At 37.3% G+C, this 26,248-nt stretch overlaps 1 protein-coding gene and 2 non-coding genes across 6 annotated transcripts in view; 1 reads left to right on the forward strand and 2 right to left on the reverse strand.

Moving 5' to 3' along the window:
• The window catches only part of LOC123681907 (long-chain-fatty-acid--CoA ligase 1), a 27,121-nt gene continuing 873 nt past the window's right edge, over nt 1-26,248 (forward strand). Inside the window, exons 1-10 of one of the 4 annotated variants that reach the window (XM_045620263.1) lie at nt 1-123; nt 14,931-15,085; nt 22,700-22,823; nt 23,395-23,664; nt 23,721-23,920; nt 23,978-24,396; nt 24,873-25,023; nt 25,082-25,360; nt 25,829-25,972; nt 26,038-26,211. In XM_045620263.1, the coding sequence (XP_045476219.1) occupies nt 42-123; nt 14,931-15,085; nt 22,700-22,823; nt 23,395-23,664; nt 23,721-23,920; nt 23,978-24,396; nt 24,873-25,023; nt 25,082-25,360; nt 25,829-25,972; nt 26,038-26,211 (1,998 nt within the window). In that variant the 5' untranslated portion in view covers nt 1-41. Of the gene's footprint in view, nt 124-1,862; nt 2,020-11,601; nt 11,917-14,930; nt 15,086-17,999; nt 18,445-22,699; nt 22,824-23,394; nt 23,665-23,720; nt 23,921-23,977; nt 24,397-24,872; nt 25,024-25,081; nt 25,361-25,828; nt 25,973-26,037; nt 26,212-26,248 lie in introns of those variants that run through there. The other 3 variants (XM_045620264.1, XM_045620262.1, XM_045620266.1) reach the window with 3 other exon arrangements.
• Trnan-guu lies at nt 1,090-1,163 on the reverse strand. Its single transcript has one exon. It is a non-coding gene; the product is annotated as a tRNA-Asn (tRNA).
• Nucleotides 15,602-15,673, reverse strand: Trnam-cau. The gene has a single exon. It is a non-coding gene; the product is annotated as a tRNA-Met (tRNA).

Below are 26,248 nucleotides of genomic sequence, written 5' to 3' on the forward strand. Positions count from 1 at the left end.
AAACGAGGAAAACGTAGGTTAACAAAAAGTGAAGAATAAATATGTCCGGTTTGCAGTATTTGCTGAAGGTGCCCAACGTAGCTCTGCATTTTGTTGTGGGAAAGATCAACCTGTTCTCTAATGGTGAGTGGTCTGTTTTTTTTTAATAACTTGTTTCATCGGGCTTTCAGAGACCTTCCGAATGTTTGGAGAAAATCACATCTCCATGCTTGGCATGGTTCTATTTACCGGTTCGCCTGACATTTTATTCGAAATATTGTTATGACATGAATGGTAACAAGGTGCATCAATATTCAAAAGCCGGAAACCATTGCGTTGAATTAAAAGTGTGTTCTTTCGGAAACCTAACGCATGTTATACAGGATGTTCCTAAATTGGAGGCAAAAACGTAAATGGCAGCCTACTCGGATAATTGAAAAAAAGTCAAATAAACATGGGCTTGCAAAAGGTTTTTTTCGAGATAGAGGGTGTTAAAGTTTGATTTATTTTCGAATTTATTTTCATGCATCTGTTCATTTAAAGATATCAAACTAAAATTTGGCATACATTTTTCAATTTAGAGTTCACATCATGTGATGTGATGTACCAATTTCGATAGCAAATCTACAGGGTGATATTCTTTCTGGGATAGTGTAACTTTTCTGCCAGAACTTTTTTTGATGGACCTCTGGAAAATCCAAATAATCACAAAAATTTAGTTGGTGAACTGTGCTCAATGAATTAATTATTAGTTTTGGTGCTCATTTTCTCGATACGATGATTGATAAAATTTGAAAAACTCGTATAATCATCACAAAAGACTAAGACTACAAGAAACAGCCTGTATATCGAAAACAAGACGTTCAAGCAAACGTATATTTTATTAATTTTGTCCCAAAATTACCCAAGGAATCTCTCATTTTCGTTGGTTCCCCCAATTAAGGAATCATAATTAGGATCATAAAAATATATTTTATTGCACTAATATCGAATAATGATTATTTTTAAAGTGCAATTAAAAAACAATTATAAAATTCGTCAACTTATTATCTTCGAATCATTCACAAAAAAATTGTTTGAATTGAAAAACACTTGGTGAAAAAAAAGGAACGCCCCCGGGTGGGCTCGAACCACCAACCTTTCGGTTAACAGCCGAACGCGCTAGCCAATTGCGCCACGGAGGCCTTGAATAGCTTGCTTAGAATACTCTATGATCAATCGTATGTCACTTTGAATATTACGATATCTTCACATAATCAAAGAACAAGAAGAATTCATAGTTTGTTATTCTATGGTCATAGAAATCTTTATTTCGAGGGAGTAGGTTGGATTTTACCGTTTCATTTTGTAATTAACAAAAAATTAATTTAATTCGAGTTGAAACATTTCTCACTCAAAAACTTCGTGAGAAAGAGGATAGCCGTCTAGTAATTTTCCAAATTATGTGAAGAAATTCTCTGAATCCACAGAATTCAACTTCGGTACGCTTATTTTTTCCTATACGGCATTGATCTTTGTTGCTCTCGAATGAGATCTCTGATTTTCGAAGGCTAAAATTATCAAAGTTCGGTAAAAACTACCTTCACAAGGTATACTTCTAATGAAATTATTAAATTTGAATCATATGTGTGGAATGATTCTTACAAATATTCTTCAGAACTTTTTCGTTCAAATGACGTAGAAATAATAATCCTAAGTCGAAGAAAAACAATCGCAAATATAACAATGATTTTGTTTCAACTGTCGTGAAGGTTCACTGGCGAAAAAATGACGAAATGCAAACTCTCAAGTCTCAATCATATCGGGAGCATTGTTTCAATTGAAACCAATTACGACCGAAGTCTCTATAAATATAAACAAATATCCCAAGGAGATATCGAATACACTATCTCTGGACTTCGTAAAAAACGTCTATCTCTAAAAGGGAACCTTCAACTTCATTTATTTATAAAACGCATTCGTGGATTTGTCCAGTTGGGTTCAGACTGTGATAAGCAATCTCAAGCTCGTTTGTTACTGTTTTATCCACGCATCATCAACGTAAGTTTGTTGTTATTCTGTTCATTATCGCTTTTTGGTTATTGGAAAGCTCTTGTTAATTAGGTTTTGGATTATCGATAAGTTCGAAAAAGGTGCATTTTGTTATCTAGAGGAAGATTTCAGTTAATATAAACAGCCTTCTTTCGGTGGTTGTCAAGATTTTCATTTTCATTGTTAATATTTGTTATTCTGTTCTGTTTCATTTACATTTTCGGTAATTTTTTGAACCCACTTGGTGAGAATCCATGAAATCAAAGGTTTTTCAGGCGAACACAAAATAATTTCAGTTCAAAACACTCAACTCTACGAGAAAACCCATATACGAAAAAAAAATTTGTTATCTTTTTTGACCGCCCCCGTACACACTTCGAAGTAGAATAATGCGTATGCTGCCCTTTACGTTAACTATTACGAAATTTCTATACATAACACCATCAGAGAGATTGTAACGTAGAAGATCTCATCGCTGACTCATTGAAAGAACATCTTGTATAACTGTTCCTTCTTTTTTTTACTGCGGCTTCAGGAAGCCCGAACGAGCCCTGTCACGATCAACGAACACGTAGGACTCGGGTTGCACCTCAAAACGTGGGCGGCAGTAATGGCGGTAACACACAGCAGAATGTGCTGTATCGAAAATGCACATCAAAAAATTGTCGCGAGAATGAAGTATGTAGTGTCGACGTGGGACGAGCAGATGGCGCTCGGTGGGAGTCGATACTCTGAACTTCGCATTCATTTTCTGAGTAATCGAATTTTATTAGAATTTAATTCATTTTCATATCTCAGATATTACGTCATTTCGTAGTAAATTGCAGTTTTGCCAAAAAATTTGCAAAAATACTCAGAAATTTAGTATATCGACAAAATATGTTTCCTCATCAATGTTAATGCAAATCTTAAAACGATAACAAGAATCGAAGAAGGAAGCTTCGGGGCCAGGCGAAATCTGCAAGTCCATGCGAACCTTTACAATGTTTCCTGGCCGACCGTGGTGAGCTAAAGAGATCAAATCTCTCCACGAGAACACGCCTACTACTTAGGGTTAATGGCCGAGTTAGTTGGTCACTGGTACTATCTGTTCTTCTGGTTGCCTGCTAACCCCTTCTTCCGTTTTTCTTCTCTCGACTAGTTCCCCGAACGGTACCAGAATACGTGGTACTACTCACGTTTGAAGGACGAGCGAGGTTGCCGGATCGTGCGCTCGAGGATTTGTCTTCTTATTCTGATTATTTATAATGATAATATAATAATAAATTGCTTTTATTGAAGAAAAGAAAAATACATATCAAGAGGCGAAGATTAACATAGCTACTTTTACTCAACCTCTTTAAAAAAAAACAATTTCATGAATATACCTAGAAGGGGTGAACCACTGCTTCACCAAGATGGTTCCTAGTTCGAGTGAACTACTGCTCATTAAATTGATACTCTCGAAACATAACACTATTTTTGTTGACTTTAAACGCTATCCAATGGAAGAAAGAGAAAAGAAGTCACACAATGCTAGATTTGGTGAATTCAGTGCTCTCTTTTAAAACCATTCGCATGGATTTTGCACAAATATTGGTTGTTTTAGAAATCGAATTTCAGGGGTTGTGAAAAAAAAATCAATAAAAACAATCTTGGCGATCTACATGGTGAATTTATTCGCTGATTTCTCATTTCATCGAGAACAACGGAAAATAGAAAATGACATGTGCTTCCTCTATCTATGTTTATTATTCTGAAGATTGTACCAATACATATTTTTCGAGTCTGGAAGCTTTTCCTGGATTGGGGCAATTATATGTACTTTGATTGGGCGAAGACGTTGAAAGCTGTTTAGTTTGAAGAACCATGCATTGGCCTATTTGACAAACCCATCGAACCACGCCATCTGTTCTAATTGGAATATCATCAGCCTAAACCAACTGGGAAGGCAACATCAAGAAGCTCCAGTTTTGAATATTTGCTCAGACTCTCTCTGATGCCTGATCGTGTTTGACTTGGAATTTGCTACTTTTCATTTAGAGTTAATCGCTACACAACAAGCAATTATGAAATTTGTTGCTTCAATTTTATCCCGCAAAATCCTCTACTCTTCAGCTAAGCAGTTTCGATTTAAAAAAGAATAATCTAGCTAAAGAAACGTCTTGAAATTCAAATCAGCTGTTCATAACACACATACCAAAACCACCAAACGAATACACAACATCGTCATGCAGAACACGTCCATCAGCATTGTGTACCGAATAACTGCTTACACTTTCAGCCTTCCCCCTCTCCCCTCCTTCACCTTTTGTTCGTTTACTCACAATTCCAAGAATACACGAGTAGCCCCTTCAACTTTTCCCAGAACGCCGGAAAATTTCGCAAGAACGACAACGCCGCCTTGGTACCCGCGATGATTCAAACTTCAAAGCCGTCAGCTGTAAAGAAACCTGCGTGATATTTAACATCTCCTCGCCATAGATCTCGTTTTATACATAGTTTGGTCGTTAGGTTAATCCAGCCATCGACCTGTACGACGACGATAACGGAACCCCCGTTGCGGACCAAGGCCGGTGTGGTGTGGTACCCATCGGCGCGTGTAAATCCGCGGAAACGAGAAATAGAACCGACCATCTGGTTTCGATGATGATTATCGTCATTAGATCAAACGTGTTATTCGCGTTTCTACTGGTTCCATAGGCGACGCATTGTTTTGGTGCTTCTGGTTCCCAGGAGGCTATTGATCCCCGATGATGGGTTTGGTCTACGCAACGGAAGGACGTGGAGGTATGATGGGCGTCAAATGGGTCCCTAAACTTTGGTGAACTGCGTATGGTAATCCAGCCGATTGACCCTAGCGGGCCAAGGTTGCTGCTGGCAAGGAAGGAGACATCGCCGAATAACACTCTTCGTTGATATTATTTCATAATATTACGTTTCAAAGCGGATTCTTAAGCGACAGATCAGCTTTTGGATGGCGGGATATGATGTAATGAGAAGTATCGAGATTGTTATTGGGAAGAAGAAATATCGACAGAGCTATGCCAAAAGATATTTAGAAATATTGAGCATTCTTTCTTGATGAAGCACATTGTCAACTATAGGTACGCAAATGGGTTATACAAATAACCTACAGGTGAAGAAACATTTCAACTCTAACACCATATTTTTTTCTGACTTTTCGAAGCTTTTTGACATTCTTATCTTATTTTTGACCAAGCTTCCTCTGTGAATCTTTAATTTTAATAGTACAGTAGATTTCAACGAAGGTAGTTGAATACAACTTATATTTGGTCTGCTTGGAACATAATTATAGATGTTAATGGTTGACAAAACGGCTAGAGACAACAATATGATTCTCCTATGAGTATCACAATACTGAAATATCAAAAAATGGAAAAACAGAAAATAATAACATCTGCTAGACCTGACCCTTATGTAGGCTTGGAAAGGAAGATAAGGGAACAGTTGTCGAACTGTTGGAGTTGGATAGTAGAACAACTTTTCGCTGGAATAGACCCAGACTCGTCGATACGGAAATATTAATTGAAATTTTTGCCTTCCTACCTCAAGGAACTCCTTCAGCTGTCTGCAGATAAAATCAAGCATATACTGTACAACCTCAGAAGCGATAATCTGGACCAATCAATTCTCAATCCTCAAGATATGAAAAGGACGTTGGTACATTTGACAACACCATAAACGACCTCCTGAATAGGAATTCATCAAACCAAGTATCTTGACATTTTAACCAACTACTTGACTTGAAAATCAAGCTCGTGAAAAATTATATACTTGCGGTTGACTTAACTTGATTTTAGATATTTATTGGTTGACTTGATATAAACCTACTTGATATTACTTGAGCTTGATATGCATGCGTTGCAAGCCATGTATTTCTGCAATCTCGTGCGCGCTTAGTCTAAATAAGGGGATTTGTCGAGCGCCGAGAGACTGAAGCATTCGCCAGTGTGAATTTATTAGTAGTGTTCTTACATATTTATGAAATCTATTGGTAGATTTTAGTAGTTTCAAAAATATCTGTTCAAACTTGACCAGAATGGCCAAGGGTTTTTATCAACGCCAGCATCTTCAGCTCCTGTTGAAAAATAATTTTCCAGAGCTGCTCTTACAGTTACAAAAACCCGCAATAGGTTAGGCGACAAATCTATAAGATTCCTCATGTGTCTTAGATACTGGAAGGAAAATTATGATGTCAAACAAAGCATGGAAGAGCTTCAATATTAAGAAACTTCATTTTTTCATTATTTCTTATTTTGTTAAGATTTATGTTTCATGTTTTTATTTCAAAGAAGTTTATATTTACGGATGAGGTTGAGCTCGACTTGAAATCAAGTCAAGCTCAATCCATATAGCTTGAAAATCAAGCCAAGCCGTGAATTTCTACTCTTGACGACTCATCAAAGCAATATTGAAAGACTCTACGAAACCTAGGATTTTCTTTGATCATTGTTATAGCTCTCTCCTGGTCAAAAAATTGTTCATCAACAATTTTAACTCTAAATATTCGTTTATTGCTTTCTTTTTTGCAAACCTCGACAAAGGCACTACTTTAATCCATTTCAACATCAAACAGCCCCTGTTCCAGAAGGTAAACCAAAACCACCATGGCTCTCCCAAGTTCTTCACTCCCTAGGTTTTCAAAAGCCCCACCTGGTACACAACCATAAACCATCAACGTCGAAAATAGGACCATACCGCATCGTCCACGAGCAGCAGCAGCAGCGACAATAAAATCTCTCGCGGGTTCCTCGATCTCCGCACACGGCGCAAAAACTAACCCAGTTCCATGTCACCGACCCATATGTTTTGGGGGCAACGTCCTCGTCAGTTTCGGGCGGGCAATCACCAAAGCCGAATTCGGCGCGATGCATTTCTCCGATCACCAACAACCAGGGTCAACTATGGTCAAATGCGGCAAGAGAAGAAGCGGGGGGACAGAGAGGTCCTCCCCAGATGACTCTGGCGGATCCTGGTCCGGCGATATTTAAATTGGCGCAATTAAAAATTGGCTGATTTCGAGCGCCCGAAGAATTGCACTTAATTAGCGAAAATTTATCGGTTAATTAAGAAGATGGATGGGCCGTCGAGAGGGACGCAGCTGCACGTTTGATTGGTCGCCCTTAGAAGATGGTTGTTGTTATTGTTGGAGCTTTCGCGGAACAAGACTTCATTAGGTTTGGGTTCATTGAATCCTCTTGGTTTAGTTGTTTGGTAATAGTGGAAACCGTTCTCAATACGTTTTTTCTTAGGTTTTTACGTGTCTTGAGCCATTAGAGTTGTGGCTAAGACCATCTCTTCGAAATAGGTGAAACTGCTAATCTGTCAGCAGAGCTGCTTTAAGACTTATAAGAAGCACCACCAAATGCTTCTACAAGCGTTCTTGAAAATAGTGTAGATTTGCCAGAAACTCTCACAGGCCCTACACACAATGAGCCTTTCTTATAGGCACCACATAAATGTGTAAAAGAATGCATATGTGGTCTCCAAGGTGGCAATTGGCACATAAATCTCTCGAAAGCTCCTGACTTTACGTTAGTGCTTTCCATAGAGTAATAAACTTGAATAGAGGGGGTATATGCAATATTTACATGTCCCGAACATGGTTAGATTACGTTGTCGAATTGTGATATATTTTCAAATCCACAATTTTACTATATCGTTATGAATGTGTATTATATTGCATGAAATATATTTATTTGAGTTATTCGCGAATCAATATGCGAATTTGAATATTTGGAATCCTATATTTTCCTACTTGTCGAATTTATAATAAGCAGAATATTTATTATTTTCTGTATCTACCTTATGAAATCCAAGGTTTGGCAACTTTTGCTCTCCTAGTGTCATCGGTTGTTTCACGTCGTTTGGCGCGCTTGAAGTTTGTTTTCTGAATTTCTGATATATTTAGGTATTGATTTCAGTATATTTTGAGTTGATATGAAACGTTGATTCACTATGGGACATAAGAAGTGTGTTCTTTGTGGAGAAACTGACGAATTGAGTGAAACATCCTTTCCCTGATATGTTTTCATTTCCGCGCGCTTCATGTCGAATTTGATTCATGTTGCGGACAGAATTTACTATCTGAAAATGACATATGCTCTCCCTATCTATGTTATCACTCTGATATATCCTGCTTGAAATATTTTATGGTTTCCTTCCACATGAAATTTTGAGCAAAGCCTTAATATATGTTCATTATATAAACGCGAAATCTCGACCCAAACTTATCTGTAATCATGATAATATTGGGTATTTCTTCTTCAAAACAAAAAAAAACCATTCCTCCTCAAAAACTTCCCGAACAGCCCCCGTACACAAATCTTACGTCAATCTACGAATAACACAGTGACCGAAGCCTGCGAATTCCGCAAGATGTTTTCCGTGCGTTCTACACCGACGAGACACCTTTTAGTCGCGAAAAAACTAATTTTAAACGGGATGCTCTATTAAAAGAACGGACTTCTAGACGCTAACGACCGGTCGGTAAATCAAGGGAAAGAGATCTACGCAACTGGTCGTCTGATGGTCGATAATAACTATAATCTCACGATGAACTACGCTGAGCCATCTCAAAAACTATTCAATGGATTTTTCTTGAATCGATAGAAAACAGTGAGGTCGACATAAAACAATATAGGGCGGTCAGAAAAACTTCGAGATTCGTGAGTTTACGATCATCCCCTTATACAGGTTGGCAACACCCTCAAAAATTTGAAAGGTCCATTATGGTAGAACATATTGCGAATATTTTGAAATTCTTTTTATGAATATGCTATAAAAAAATTGAAATCGGTGACAAAATAAAATACATGTGAATGGGAGACGCTTAAAAATCTTAAAATCATCAATTGAAACGTATAATTAAAGTCATTTTGGGCATAGTTAGATAAGAACAACAATATACTCAAAATGTTAGCAGGGCCGGCCCTGTCCAAAAACTTCAGTTCGTATCGGTGTAAAAACTTGTTGGAAGTGATAGGTGAAGATCGATAAGTGGTCGAGTTTCTGAACGAATTTTAACTAATTGGATTTTCAAATTGCCTTAAGTTAATTTCTAAACAGTAATAGTGCATCTGTTCATCATTTCCTTTTACATTCTGTGAATTTGATTGAAAACACTTCTTTTAGTTGGCTGTTAACGCATGTGTGCTACAGAATATTTATTTAAATGTTGAAAAAAAATGTAATTACTTCTAAGAAGCAGTATTCGTTCAGTAACTCAACCATTTAATTTTCAGTTATATTCATAATAGTATATTCTAAAACAAGTTGCAGAATGGGCTCCTATTCCAACACGAATGCAAAATTCAAATGAGTGTTGGAATTGCCTTCTGCAACGATTATTAGACGATATTTTCTCTATTTGCTGTAATGAGTTCATTACAGCACTGTTTTTATTACTGTAATGAACTCATTACGTTACTAAAATGGAGAAATAGAGTTTCAAAACCTTCAAATTATGTGATACTATTGCCATTTGAGATTCTTGCGAACCCTGATCAAATAGTTTATCGTAAATCCACGAATTTCCAATTACAAGAAGTAACGCTCCATTTAAAAATTGAACTATCTCAACTTATACAAATAAATATTGGGCTGGGCTGTTTTACTTGGGCCATCCTGTATATTCAATTATGGCCTCCACAGTTCACAAACAACTGAAATAATGACTGGAAAATCCTAAAAGTTCGAAGAACAATGAAATTCTATCAGCTGAGTTGTGACGTCGGTAATTTTGATACATCAGAAAAAAATGCTGAAAGCCCCGATTACCTTTTCGAAACGTCACGTGTCAACGGCGTCCGAGTTCTTCAACTCCGGATGAAGCCATTTCCTATACCGCCATATAGAGGGGGTCCCACACGATACCTAGAGATACCGTAACGCAAAATTGTTTTTATATTGCCCGTACGATGATTTTATCGTATGCCTCATTTTTTTTTATCGTTCGAACGGTACCGAGCAGCAGGTAATGCGTTTGATCTAACAGAGAGCAAAACGGAACGGCGCTATAGTTTTTCGATCCGTTATATTATTGTATCGCGGCGATTGAAGGATTGCTTTTATCGCTTGTAATTCGTTTACAGTTTCGACGAATTATATTGGAAATTTCGTGTTTTATAGGCACTGTCTGAGTACAATATTTACCTATTTTTTGTTTGTTTTCTGTTTACAATTTTACCAATTTTTTGTTTTCAAGTTCACGTTGGATTTGGTATTCTCCCATCTGCAGCAGAATTTTTACATGGGTTCAACGACGTTTCTTTAGCGATGTTGTAATCAAACAACACAAAGTGTTTTTGGGGCCATATTTATAGGGCTTTTATTCCTGAAAATCACCCAAGGAATCTCTCATTTTCGTTTGTAAAGGGTGTTTTTTTTAGAGCTTTTGAACTTTAAATTTCAATAAAACAACGATGGATTATTCGATTGACATGAATTTTATTTATCCGCAAGATAATCTTGTGGCATTACATTTCAAATATGATTTCTGGCATATGACCGCCACGGCTGTCTCGGATGTAGTCCAATCTGGACGTCCAATTTTCGATGACTTTTTCCAACATTTATGGCCGTATATCGGCAATAACACGGCGAATGTTGTCTTCCAAATGGTCAAGGGTTTGTGGCTTATCCGCATAGACCAATGACTTTACATAGCCCCACAGAAAGTAGTCTAGCGGTGTTAAATCACAAGATCTTGGAGGCCAATTCACAGGTCCAAAACGTGAAATTAGGCGGTCACCAAACGTGTCTTTCAATAAATCGATTGTTGCACGAGCTGTGTGGCATGTTTCGCCGTCTTGTTGGAACCATAGCTCCTGGACATCATGGTTATTCAATTCAGAAATGAAAAAGTTAGTAATCATGGCTCTATACCGATCACCATTGTCTGTAACGTTCTGGCCATCATCGTTTTTGAAGAAGTACGGACCAATGATTCCACCAGCCCATAAAGCGCACCAAACAGTCAGTTTTTCTGGATGTAACGGTGTTTCGACATACACTAGTTTAGTTTGCTGACGTAGCCATTCAATCAAAAGTGTCGACGATAAAATGGACGTAGTGCGCGATACGTATTCCGCACAGAACCATTATTTTCGAAATAAAATTGCACTATTTGCAAGCGGTGTTCAGGCGTGAGTCTATTCATGATGAATTGCCAAACCTGAGAATAAATCACTTGACAGCTGTTAAATCGGTCGCCATCTTGAACAGTAATGCCAACTTAAAGTTATATACCTCGAAAAAAAAAACACCCGTTACTTTAGGAATTTAGGATCACCCTGTATATTCTAAAACGTAAACTGGGGTGGTTAAAAATTTCCATCATCGAATTATCGAATAAATCAACAAACAAAAATCGTCGATTCCCTCCTTGTCGCGCTACTCGCGTCCTTCCTCCCCCTCGCCTACTTCGATTTCCGGGACCGGCGAAACGCGCGCCTCCGCGGCCGAAAAAGTACCGCAAATTGCGGGGTACCCGCGGAGATCCGGACCTTTCGTGGAACGGTGGTACCCGCGAGATCGTCCAGTCTTCGTTCTCTTATCGGCGGCCTGAGCCACAGCTACGCAGCACAGCGAGAGAGAGAGAACGGTGGTGTGGTGTGGCGCCTCTGATGGTGCCCGATTGATTGTTGTTAAACGGTCGTACGTACGTACTTTTCACTGCGCTAATTCGGCGTTGATGCCCCGAGCAAACACAGGAGGTTTGTTTCCGTAATTGCCTGTTGGTTCTTCGAGTTAGAGAGAGCGGTCTAATCGCCATGAACAGTGTCATCTTGAGTGCCAAGGATTTCATCAAAAAGCGGAATCTGAGGAAGGAGAAGGCGAAGAGCAAGAAGGAGCTGAAGAGGGAGCAGAGGAGCAAGAAGGCGAAGACCAGATGGAGGAATAGTAAGTTTGGATGGAATAGGGGTTTTTGGAAGCGCGAAATTTTTTGCCGAAAAAAAATTCTTATCGGTAATGGTGAAAATTACACTTACATTCACATTCAACTTGGTCCTTCGACGAGTGATCAAGTTGGGGATGGTTTCTGCTGATCCTTCAAGAGGTGCATAATGGAAAGTATTGTACCATAACATGTCTCCTAAAGATTCCAGTGAAGTTAAGGTTGATTGGATTCATCTTGGCTTTTCATTTTGAAGCAACTAAAAATTTAAATGGATATTAATTCTTTGAATTGTAGATCAACGAATTTTCCGATCGAAATTTTATTATAAGCTTCCCCAAAAGTGATTCGGCAGAAGAACACTCGTTATTTCATTTTTTTTTCAGTATATGTTTTACTTGGTGACATAAATAGGTAGCATTTGAATTTGGTGGCTAAGTTGTTTTTGAGCAAGTTGCAGAGGAATTGCCAATAGTGGGTAGAACAGAAACTATTGTACCCGATTGGCTTGGTCATTACTTGGTGGAAATCTCAGAGTAATAAACATAGATAGAGAGAGCATTTATGTCATTTTTACTAAGTTAATTGTGTCTTCAACATGAACTATCGAATTTGACATGAAGCGCGCGGAAATGAAAACATATCAGTGATACGATATTTCACTCAATTCGCGAGTTTATCCACAAAGAACGCACTTCTTATGTCCCATAGTGAATCAAAGTTTCATATTAACTCAAAATATATTGAAATGAATACCTAAAAATATTAGAAACTTAGAAAACAAACTTCTAGTGCGCCTAAGGTCGTAAAACAACCGATGACTCTAGGAGAGCAAAAGTTGCCAAACCTTGGATTTCAGCAGGTAGATACAGAAAACAATAAATAATCTGCTTATTATAAATTCGACAATTAGAAAAATATCGTTTTCCTAATTTTCAAATTTTCATATTTAATCGGGAATCACTCAAATAAATTTATTCCATACAATGTAATATTCATTCATAACGATATAGTAAAATTGTGGGTTTGAAAATATATCACAATCCAACAACGTAATCTAACCATGTTGGGGATATGTAAAAATTGCGTATAATCCCTCCATGTTCATTACTCTAGGAAATCCATTTAATTGAGATTTAATAGGAATTATTCCAATTTCTACTATTTTATTATATGAATAATTAATAATTATTATATCGCTACGCAGTAGCATCTTCTTATTTCTTACATTTTGAATAACTGTAATTCAAAATGTAAGAAATCTGAAGGAGCTACTGATGCATATCCAAATAATTGTTATTCACGTTAAAAAATAGTGGAAATTAGAATAACTCATATGAAGTACCAATTGTCAAGCAAGGTTATTACAAAAACTAAAAAGATAATAGTCACTGTATGATTTTAGGTTCTGAAGAACAGATTCAAAAGCACTTTTCAATTATTAAATGATTACGAAGGACATTGAACCAAAAATCGACTCATTATTTTCTATTGGTTTAATCTAACTATAGATAATTCTTGATGCTGTACTCAATCTCAGCTGGGAAAACATCGAAATCATTTGCAATAACCCAACTCTGGGCGCCAAAAATCAATCGGTAGAGTAAAAGCTCCCTTTTCACTAACGGAGCTCGAATCGTCGACTTCGTATACTGAAAGTATACGGAGTTCGACGCGAGTATATCCTTCCGGCTCGTGCCGATCCGTGTTCAAAAATGGCGGGAAAGTAGGCAAAGCAGCGATGCGGCAAAAGGACAAGCGAGAGAAACCGACACAACCGATAAGTATTTCCTCGTAAGAGGTTTCTCGCTTCGCCTTTTTTTTTGCACCGCGTGCGAGTTTAATGACCCGAACGCGATTTGGAATCGGCAATTATGGGAGAAACTGTCGTGATCTATCGACAGAAGATCGAAATGTCGAACGGGAGGTTGATTCGTGAAACGACAACGAGGTTTTGTTTTTTTTTTCTTTTTCTACTGAAGAATCGGAATTAAAATCGGTTTCTTTTTCATTATCTAATGATCTCATTTTCAATCGGTTAAATCCGCCTAACGGTTTCTGAGTTATAACCATCTGAAATTTTGTTTTCCGAAAACTCAAAAAATACCAATTCTATCCTATTGAAACTAATAAGGTAGTAGGTTGTAACATGTAAAATGAAGGTATGAGGCTTAAGTGAAATTTCGTTAACATCGTCAACTAGGAAACCACAAAATTCTTTTTGAAAAGTTTGATATTTGACAAAATATTCGCCACATCCCTACGCCACTGCTTGTCTTAAGAAAATCAATTGGCCAATGTGAAAATGAAAGGGCTCTGAATAAATAATGAAAAGCTATCAGAGTAAGACAAGAAAAACAATCAATATAGATTAATATAGAGAAAGAAAACCTTAGTAAAGTATTCATACAATTACACTAATGTAAACTGCATCGACTAAAGTTTATAGCTAAGAGGCGAAGCTCTTTTAAATATTGAAACAACGATAGACTAATCGATCGGACTAATTGAATTCCACGGGTGTCCCAAGGGATGCCAAAAAAGGGTAAAATAGTGAGGAATCTCTTCCTTAACGAGTCACGATGAAATATTGAAAACAACCTCGAATAAATATTTTCACCAATTACTGATGAGATATGTGGTTTCAACAGGATAGTGTAACTTGCCACACACCCCGTAATCATCAACTTCAAGTAATGTCTGAAATCATCAAAAACTGAAAATAAATCAGAGAAATAAAGAGGAACCATCGGCTTGAATATGAACGTCCGGTGTTGCCATATTTCCCATTTTAACCCCATCATCCCCTACGAACCATGTTGCCGCATCTTCAAAAATTTCCCTCGATCTACCCACAATCTAAAGTTCAAGAATATTTCCTACGCCAATGCGACGACGTTGTCTCCGATATCTTCTAAATTATTGAAAGGACTTTGCATTTTTAATGGCGCGATGAGCGCATCCGTTTTCCAGCATTTCCCAACTGACCAAACTGACGTCGATTTTCCTATGTTTTCAGTGGACGAAATGGAGCAGTATCTGCAGTACATCGGCGGTGGCGCTGGAGCCCTTGCCCTTACGGGCGTCGCGGCGGCCTCCGCCTACTATCTGGCCAACCGGCCGGCGTCGCAAAAGCCGCTTTTTCCCCTGGACGAACAGTGCATCGTTGAAGAGGTGAGATTTTTTTTTTAAGAGTATACAGGTTGAGTACTGAAAAATTTGCTTAGAAATTTATTCAATTTCATTTATTTCTTGTAGTACAAATGGGATGTACATCGAGAATATTATTTGTGTGCAATAGAATGAAAAATTATTATAAAAAATAGATATACCTTCGGAACAGATCAAGAAAAAACATTAAACTACCCATCTATCCAAATATATTTTCGAGTAATTCTCGAATTTTTATCGAAATTTTAAAAATTAATAGTTATTTCAAGAACCCTTTTCCATTCTTCGAAGAAAAAGAACATTCTGGTGATATTTCACAAACATTCACATTCAAATTGCAATTATATCAAACTCATAGATTCTATTATTCAAACTTTACATTTTTCAATTTCTACAAATAATACTTCTGAAATTTAACCTAATCTACATAAAGTTATGTAAAATAGCCCCCTATAAAACATAGAGAGAATCTACCGATACCGGAATGTGGGAAAAACCCAACCTTAAAAAAAAATTTTGTAGCAGAGCGTGGTTTCGATCCACGGACCTCTGGGTTATGGGCCCAGCACGCTTCCACTGCGCCACTCTGCTGTGTTGATAGCTACGGACATTCGATTCATCAAGACCTACCAACGTAATCGTACGATCTTACAACATATTTAACCTAATCGTTGGCCGCTTGTCGTACAGCATCATTTGCTCCTAAATCATTATAATTACGAATGGAAATATCTAGAATTATAATCGCTCCCATTCATCACAGATTTCGTTCAACTTTTCCAACTGGTTATCTGTTGAATTACCGCCGATTTTATTATGTATAAATTTTTTTTCGTACGATAAATAACTGTTCCTAATGCGTTTAAACGGCCACGTTCCGTAATTACGTTGATCAGGGAAACGGTAAAGGTTGGTATACCATCGACAATTCTATCCTTCCATGTATATTTTTGATAGCGACATGATTATTACCTACAATCTAGAGGCCAATAACCGATTTCACAACAGAACGAAACACCTGTTCCGAATGGAAAATTCACGAAAACGATTCAAATCATACCTACTCGAGTGTTATCTCCTTCCTCTTACGAAGTACATATCTCAAATCATCGAGAAAATATCGGAAAAAAGATTTCAATGCGCGTATATGAAAATTAGGGATACGCAAAATTGATAAAATATAAAATGATATCGAGAACTGATCAGATTTTATTACCTTGGTAGGTAAATCTATATCATTTTTTTATGGAAATACAACATATGTATGAAATCATTGGTTACTTCCGTTATTGGTGCGTGTTTTCAAGTGCATTACATATTTTATCGAACTCTACCTCGCCATATACACAAACTGACAAAGAAACTGCAACACACAAAAGGAGCCATATGTTCTCCTTTACCTTAACCGGCTCGAAAATCCAATTTTTCAGTAAGATCTGAGACATGAAGTAGCTTGGAATACTATCCCTGCAGAAGAAATAACCCATTTTATTGCATCAATACCGAGACATGTTGGGCAGTGTATAGAATTATAGATAATCGCGGTGCACAAACACATTATTAACAAATTCATTAAAAAAATTGTAAACCCTTCGTTTTTTTCTCCAAATTTCAATCATTCACTCCTTGCTATACTAAGTTTAACAAAAAAAAATCAAAATTTAAACAGCTCCTTCTGAGTGTTGCAGTTTCTTTGTCTTTGACTATTAAAACCAATGTCGCTCGATGAAAATATTTTATCCAGTAACATCAATACTCGTTTTCAATGTCATGATTTCATACGCGATCCCAGGTTTTTTTTTCCAACTTTAATAATTTTCAAGGATCATTAGTCTTTTTGTAGGTATATGTGAGCGTTGAATGCAACCAGTGTAGTAGATATTAGGTAGTCCGAATAGGTCAGTGGTGGCGTCTAAAATTAGACTTCGCCACAAGGTTTACGGTCGATAAAAATGTAATTTGCCAAGTTCACGTGAAACCTTTCTATCTGCCATTGCCCACTTATTGAGATTTGTTTGCACTTGGGCCCGACAAAGTATCGAAATAGAATTTGCTACGTTATTTTCATCAAATAATGAATGGGAACGGTTCAAGGACGGGGATGCTGGCTAGAGATCCGCTTTTTTGTTCAATGATCATTGGACGGAAAAAATCCGTCAGCTCATTATCCAATAAAACTGCCATACTCAGACAATAACAAAAATTTGGAGCGATGGATCAATATACGATACTAAATCGTATGAAACGTGGAATATTCATTGCAATTGCTAATATTGACTCAACAAATAAGATTATTATCTACCTATACCCAAGAGTCAACAGAGAGACAAGGTGCTAAATAATAAATTGGAAGTTCCTACATGGGAAGTTTATACCATTCTTCCGATTGATACAATGACGTATATATGGACAATAACCGATTAGTCCATTATTTCAAGATTTATAGGCTGTAGACTGAAATTTTCAAAAAAATTTTTAATGATATTCTAGAGGCTGTCAGTTCTGCTTGAGTCAAGATACGGACTTGAAACTTCAATATGTTTTAGATCACAGCTAGATCTATGAAAAACGTTTTTGTTTCAGGGGAATATGACCAATATTTCAAGAGATACAACAATTATTGATCCATATTTCAGAAATTACCAAATTTACAAAAAATCACCCTCTAAGTTTCGTACCATAATTAGGAAACACCCTGTATAAATTACGTGAATAAAAAATTAATCAAAGCTACAAAATTCCCGAAAACCATCACCTTCATCATCTCGACCCATAATAAGTTACACGAACACGTACGGGGGCAGTCCGACAATGTACCGAACCGCGACCTTCGCTCGTCTTTATTTTCGCCTGGACACATCGTGACGCGTCACATGCTCCCGTGATGAGTAGGCTCGTACTTTTAATACTCCAGGAATCCCGTCCTAGTAGTGGGATAAGGATAACGGGATATTTCTGCGACACTACAGTGCCTTCGAACGCCAATCGGTGCAGTCGCGTCAAACTTCGCGTCCGATTTTTCGAAAAACCCCGTTTTTCGCCGAGATAGCGATCGACGCCCTGAGGATTCCCACCGGGCGCGAAACCTGCGGCGCCCATAAAGAATCGACGCGGCATAATCGGGTGTCCTGCCAATATTACATAAACAAGTTGGTCTTGAAATACGTCCAAAGAGTGTTGGTCGCATCGTATGAGCAGGATATTCAAAAATTATTGTCGAAGAAAAAAATGATTTTCTACTTGTGAATTAGTGTAAAGTGTAAAGTGAACTCTAAGGCGCGATGTGCAGTTGTTTGAAAAGTGTGCCTCCAATCAGGATACCCATAGGTTTACACAACCAGTCAGAATCTTACAATTGGAAGGTACGGTTGTACAATAAGAAAAAAATCATTTAAACAGATTCAATTCCATCTTTCTGGCAATAGGCTCACTTCTCTAAGATGAAACTGCTCTCAATGTATTGCTTTTGAAGTGATTTCGAGGACGTTGGCAGTATGTGGCCGAGTATTATCGTTTTGTGAAATCACTTCTAAGTCCTGTCTTTTTAAGGATGTTTCAAGGAAAGCGTATTCCGAAATTAGTTTTTTAAAATCATTCAAGAATGCCTCCTTTCTCGGAGCAAATTCTGGCCACAAAATAAGCTAATCCAGTATTCTGATCCGTCGCTATGCAACAAACTATTCGAGATACGGAAAAGTTACTTTTCTGGCCTAGGCTGCAAAACTTTATCCCTACTGGTTTTTTTATGTAGGTACACTTTGGATTCACGCTTAAAACCAACTCAGATTAGGAACAAATATTCATTTATACGCTTATTGTATCGATGTTCATAGTTATGTTGCAGTTTGTGAAATTATAAAACATAGGTTGACCTTATAGAGAAATAAACATACCTAGAGGAAGTATACGCAATTTTTACATGTCCCCTACATGGTAAGATTACGTTGTCAGATTGGGATATACATATTTTCAAATCCACAATTTTACTATATCGTTATGAATGTATATTATATTGTATGTAATTTATGCAAATAAATTGTGTTGTAAACCCATACACCGAAAGGTAACAAATGGGATAAAGATTATATATATATATAATTGTGTTGTATTGTATATTGAATTAAAAATATAGTTATTTGAGTGATTCCCGATGAAATTTGCTAATTTGAATATTTGGAATCCGATGTTTTTCCTAATTGTCGAATTTATAATAAGCAGAATATTTATTATTTTCTGGATCCACCTGCTGAAATCCAAGGTTTGACTTCTTTTACTCTCCTAGTGTCATCGGTTGATTCACGTCGTTTGTCGCGCTTGAGGTTTGTTTTCTGAATTTCTGATAAATTTAGGAATTTATTTCAATATATTTTGAGTTCATATGAAACGTTGATTCACCATGGGACATAAGAAGTGCATTCTTTGTGGAGAAACTTGCGAATTGAGTGAAATATCGTATCACTGATATGTTTTCATTTCCGCGCGCTTCTTGTCAAATTTTATAGTTCATGCAGTGGACAAAATACGCTCCCTCTGTTTTTATTACTCTGATGTTTCGAGAAAAATCGTCCACTACTCTTATACCTAAATCCTTATTTCCTTCTGTTAATTTGTGGTGACTTTTTGAATTTAATTACTTTGAGTCCACAAAATTTTGCTTTGAATCAATACCAAAATGACTTTCCGTCAAGTAGGTAGAGATAGAGACCAAAATAATAAAACATATGACTTGTTGAGTCACGTACTGCAAATTTAAGATGTGTAATTATGTTAACTTTGAATATTCTTACAAGAAAACTTTCAAACATGCATCTACAAATTTGTTCTAGTCGCTAGTTCTTACAATTAAAGTTCATTCTCATTAAATTTTATTCAAGTTCAAGTTTCCACATAAAATAATAGAAATCCTCGAATGTAACGAAATTAAAGACTGTTCAATTTATGGTTTCATTGGCATTTCACGGATATAAACTGCAATAGTTTCCAACGACTAGAATAGCTCTTCAAACGGAGCAATAATATTTATATTGGCAGGTCGATTCTTCATCCGACACCACAAACTGAGAGGTTCGTCGAATAGTTTGTTTATATTACTACTTCCGACTTTTGGGTTTGTTGAAAACTTGATGTTTTTATTTTCATTTAGATTTTCAACGCCAATGGATCCTTATTTCCTATTTCAATATTTATTATTTTCTATAATATTATGGCCTTGAGATCAATTTAGGTACTGACTACTGCAGTTCTTAGAAATCGCATAAAATGAATACAAAAACCTTTTTTTTCTGCTACCTTCCTACAAATTTTGTATGGAAAGAAAATACGGGGGTCATACGATAAAATCTATTGAGTTATTGGCCTGAAATTCGCATTCGTGGTGCAAAATTCATGTTTCTTTATAGTAGAATTTTGTAACACATTCATTTGATGTTTTAAGATGTTTTTCTGCTAATATTCTTCAATTTGAATAAGTGAATAAATGAAAAATTTTTGGCGATCGAACTGAATGAAAGCTACTAAAATTCAATATGAAACAATGCCAATTATTTCATAGGCACTATAACTGATTTCTTTGATATGAAACGTTGTGTATTTTACACATTAATGTGATTTTACGACTCTATAACTCCAAAACCGTCAGGACGAAACCTCCTCAAAAGTTTTTGTGCCAAATCCTTGAATTTTCCAACAAGGGCCATAACTGATTGATTTCAAGATCACAGAGAACTAATATTCTTCTTTTTTTTCTGTCACAGTCCACGCTTTTACAATGTTGTGACCCTATCCAATTTCACTCAAACGGATAGTTTTTCACATAATCACCGAACTTCTAACACGCAACATTATCGGGTTCCGTAATAACGATATCGGTTACCAGAAAACGATATCCGAATCCCTGTAAAATCCGATTAGTCGATTTCGTCACATGCAATTAAAATTCTAGCGCGATGTTGCAAGCGCGCTCAAGACCCCGCGTCGAAAATTGCAACGTTCGCTATATCTTTGCCAAAAAATGTTGTTTATCCCACGGGCCGATTACGTTTCCTGTTCAAAGTCACGTAATTGACCGCAGGGGCGGGGGCTAAGTCCGGTGGATGAAAAGTGAAAATTTACTGCGTCGTTTTCCCGAATCGGCATCGTTGATTGTGTATGTTGTAGGACAGCGGGATCTTCCGAGAACAACACAACATGTTATTTCTGGCGATACGAAAATAGAGGTTGATGTCGAATGATCATCTTAATTTATGAATTCAATGGTTTTATTATTAAGTTCGAAGTGGTGTATCACGTTAGACAAACATTCCAGAAACAGGCGCTGTCGTGGATTGAGGAGATTTTTGAGCGCCGGTTCAGAGATAGTTGAATGACCTTTATTTGAAAAAAAAAGACGAAACATTGGTAAAAATGATAAAACATCTTTCAAATAACCGAAAAATTCGAAACCCAACTCAAAATATTTCGTTTTTGATTGACTCAAAAAGTTGACAAGATTTTTTTTCACATTACATTAAGCACTGCAATTCCAAACCCAATAATGTCATGAGTTTCATGAGTTTACGTTGATGGTGCTCAAGAGCCGGTAAACCTTCTAAATAAACATAAATCAAATAATTCATAGCACGCGTATTCTTGGAAACATAGTAAACATTACTTTCCTAACCATAATATCCTCATAAATTTCCAACCAATAAACAAATCTAGTCAAGATATCGCTCGCGCTGTAGATATAGATAAAGAGAAAGAAAAGTAGTAACAATCTAAAATCCAGATAATAGTAATTTGTATATCTAGTAAGTAGTAAAAGCGATAATGGATAATGTAAACTGTTGGCTGAGGCGTTAAATCATGGCCAACAAATGTGCTTTCACTACGAGCTACACATACTATTTTTTCTGAATTATCAATCAACAAAACGAACAAGTCAAAAAATTTGTAATAAACGAAACTAATATGCCACTTCACAGAAAATACGTGGCATGCCGTTTATTGTTTAATGATTGTAAAAACTGATAAATAGATAAATAGATATTTATAATAAGCGTTCCATATATGTTTCTTTTCTAATAATATATTCAATAAATTTATGTTTTGGTTGTGAGTTGGTTTCAAGCGTGAAATAGACTGGAAAAATTACTTTTCCGGGCCCAAAACAGTCGAAGAAAGTTCGTTGCATAGCGACGGATTAGATCAGAATACTAAATTAGCGAATTTTTAGGTCTGAAGTAACGACGATAATGTAGACAATGTAGGCATTCTTCGAATATAGGAAAAAATATCATATTTCAAAGAAAACTTACTATCACAGTTATGCGACTAGATCATCAGTAACACGAAACATTCTAAATCAATCTTGCCCATATAATCAAAGTATCTAATTCCACAACCATAGTCCACAAGCACGTAAACAAACAACACTCAAACAGAATTTATAGAGCTTATTATAAAATGTTTACAAACCAGAAAATCTCTAATTTCATTCTGTCAGCAAATCAACTAGTAAATGAAATGAACGTATTATTTATAGCGCCAACTTCATGATAACGAACATAGAAACATCCGCAACTATTCATTTTACACCATCATCGAAAAGCAAACTGAGAAAATCCTTCTTTATTACAGGGTGCTGAACTGATACGAGTATCAAGGTTTTTCAAGGACGCCAAAGATGGAAAATTCGTCAGTTACATGTTTCCCGACGCCAGAACCCTATACGAATCCTTCAGGAGAGGCGCCAAAGAATCAAGTACGTATTCAAATCCACTACTCTATGATCCTATAACCATTACCTGTCAAAACCGAAACCATTGCTTGACGTAAGCCGATTATCTCATGACTTAAGTCATACGATTCAACGGCCTACTATGTTGAGATGACTTGTTTCGAAAATAACCGCTAATTTAAGATTAACGTAGCAGGAATGTCGGAGTCAAATTGTGTTTATGGCTCGGAGGTGTCAAGCAATGCACGAAATTAAAACAGATGTGATCCATTTGCACGCTCGTATATACGAGGCCATAATGATCATGTCTCGGTTTTATAGTTGGGAACACCTGTTACCCTAATTTAGATTGTTTGACACATCGCTCACCACTTACCTGTCAAAATTCTATGAATTATTTCGCGTTGAATTTCCGTGACGTAATGAAATGCATAGATAACCCGATGTACCGATTGCAGTAGAAATAGGAAACAATTCTATGGTCTTGAATGATTTACGTTTGACAGTAATAAACATAGACAACAATATATCTTTTTCAAACCACCAAACCATAGACAACCATATGCTAATTCATAGAAAACCTGATTTTCTTCAGATAACGGCCCCTGTCTCGGTTGGAGAGACTCCTACAACAGACCATACCAATGGATGACCTACAACGAGGCTCTCCTGCGAGCCAAGAACTTCGGTTCAGGTCTTGTGAGTCTAGGATTAGCCCCCAACCCCCAAACTATTGTAGGAATATACTCAGTCAATTCGCCAGAATGGATACTTACGGAACAGGCTGTATACTGCTACAGTATGGTCCTGGTGCCATTGTACGATACTCTAGGTCCAGACGCATGTGCCTTCATTATAAAACAAGGTAAGAACAACCCTTTCGCTTTGTAGTTGAAGAATCAAAACAACTTTTTTTTTCAGTGGAAATGTCTGTCGTTATTTGCGAAGACGATCACAAATGCAACGCGATTTTGGATAAATCGCCGCGTTGCCTAAAAACCATGATAGTGTGCAGAGACGTGAGGCCAGCCACAAAAACGAGGGCGAAGAACAGAGGCATAGAAATAATCAAGTTTACAGACATAGAAGCCAGAGGTGCCAAAACAGACAATCCTTTAGTTGTAAGTTGATGACTCTGCGGCAACCACAGAAAACTGTTTAACCTCGAATTCTTTCAGCCTCCTTTACCGACTGATCTGTGTACGATCTGTTACACCAGTGGTACCACGGGTAACCCCAAAGGGGTTATGTTGACGCACGAAAACGTTATAGCCTCTGTGAGTGCTGTTCAAATGCAGATGGGCGAGTACAAGCTCAAAAGCACAGACTGTATGATTTCGTTCCTGCCTTTAGCTCACATGTTGGAGAGATGCTGTGAGAACGCCATGTATATGATGGGAGGTTCCGTAGGCTTCTATATGGGGGACATCAGGAGGTTATCGGACGATATGAAAGCCCTGAAACCTACAGTTTCCCCAGCAGTTCCGAGACTCCTCAACAGGATATACGACAAGGTCATGGCTGATATTAACGGGAGCTTCTTGAAGAAGTTCATTTTCAACATGGCGCTCAGCTCCAAAGAAGGAGAACTGAAGAGGTAAGCGTGATGTTATTCTATGCATCAATACTGAATTGAGCCATAAAATTGATTATATGTTCTGAGATCCTTGTCATATATGACATTTCTTCCATCCCATGGTTTTTCCTAGGGATACTATTTCTTTTGTTTTTCCTTTAGCTTCTGTTGAAGTAAGAAATTTTCCGGACTAGAATCTTCAGATTATTTTTCACTTGAACCTACATTTTTCCACATTATCTTTATAACGTTTTGCATATTTCTTGTCCATATTAAAGCACCTGGAACCTTGTTGCTTGATTAAATGTATACCAAGTGTAGCACATTTTGATAATCTGCTAGCTTCATACAGTCATACACACCACTTCTGAAGTTTTTCTAGTTGCAATGTTTGAGCACTTTACTTCAGTATAGATTCTATAAAGAAATAATATTTCATTATTTATGTTTACTCAAAACATTCTGCTTGACGCATTCTAACTTATATCTTCCAACAGGAGCATCGTGAGGACCAATAGTTTTTGGGACATGTTGGTGTTCAAAAAAGTCCAAGAGGGCATGGGCGGCAATTTAAGACTGATGCTAGTGGGCTCCGCGCCCTTAGCAGAAAACGTACTGACCTTCATCCGTTGCGCACTTGGATGTGTGGTAAGTTCCGTAAATCCCTCCAAGCGAACGAAATTACTGGATATCCCGAATCTTACAGGTCGTCGAGGGCTACGGACAGACGGAATGCTGCGCCCCCATAACACTATCCATACAGGGCGATCACAATCCCGGCCACGTAGGGCCTCCAGTGGCGTGCTGTTGCGTGAAACTAGTCGATGTACCGGAGATGGAATACTGGGCGAAAAACAACCAAGGTGAGGTGTGCGTAAAGGGCACCAACGTGTTCAAAGGCTATTACAAGGACCCAGAGAAGACTGCGGAGACAATCGACGAACAGGGTTGGCACCATACAGGGGATGTTGGTATGTGGCAACAGGTAAGATACAAATTCATAAAACACTTCACGCAGAAATTAACTCTGGATACTTTCACCTCCAGTTAATTGAAATTATCTGACGGTGTGAACTCAGCTGACAGAATAACCGAAGCTACTGAATGATACTAGAGGTTATAATATTCGTAATGATTGAGTTATACTTTGGAATATCAAACAATTATAATTTTCCATGGATTATTACACGATATTCTCAACTAAATCCGGTAATTCTGGCGACACAGCTGGCAGCTAAATTCGCACTGCCAGATAAATTCAGTTAACCGACGGTCAAAAGTACAGGACCTTAGAATGTTAGTTCTAAAAGCAGGCTGAATTAAAAGACAGATAAAATATATTAAAAAAAAACCTAAATACATTATTGCAACGAGCGAAAAGTAATTTAAACGATTTGTAAACAACTCAAAAATGGGAAAAAACCTCACTAATTTTCAACACTCTGTTTCACAGAATGGCACCCTGAAGATAATAGACAGGAAGAAGCACATTTTCAAGTTGTCTCAAGGTGAATACATAGTTCCCGAAAAAATCGAGAACGTTTACATTCGTTCACAATATATACAACAAGTTTTCGTATATGGAGAATCCTTGAAGGTGAGAAAATCTCGAATTATTGTTTCTCCTCACTCCCAACTGCATTTCATTATTTTTTTTTTCAGTCCTGTATTGTTGCCATCGTCGTACCTGATGTGGACGTTATCAAGTGTTGGGCTCAGGAGAATTCAATACCCGGCACTTTGAGCGTCCTCTGCAATAATCCAGAAGTTAAGCAACTCATATTTGACGATATGATCGTATGGGGGAAAGACGCTGGTTTGAAATCGTTTGAGCAGGTAAGATTTATCCAAAACATTAAAAAAATCTTTCATC

Source organism: Harmonia axyridis, chromosome 6 (genome assembly GCF_914767665.1).
Source record: "Harmonia axyridis chromosome 6, icHarAxyr1.1, whole genome shotgun sequence".
NCBI lineage: Eukaryota > Metazoa > Arthropoda > Insecta > Coleoptera > Coccinellidae > Harmonia > Harmonia axyridis.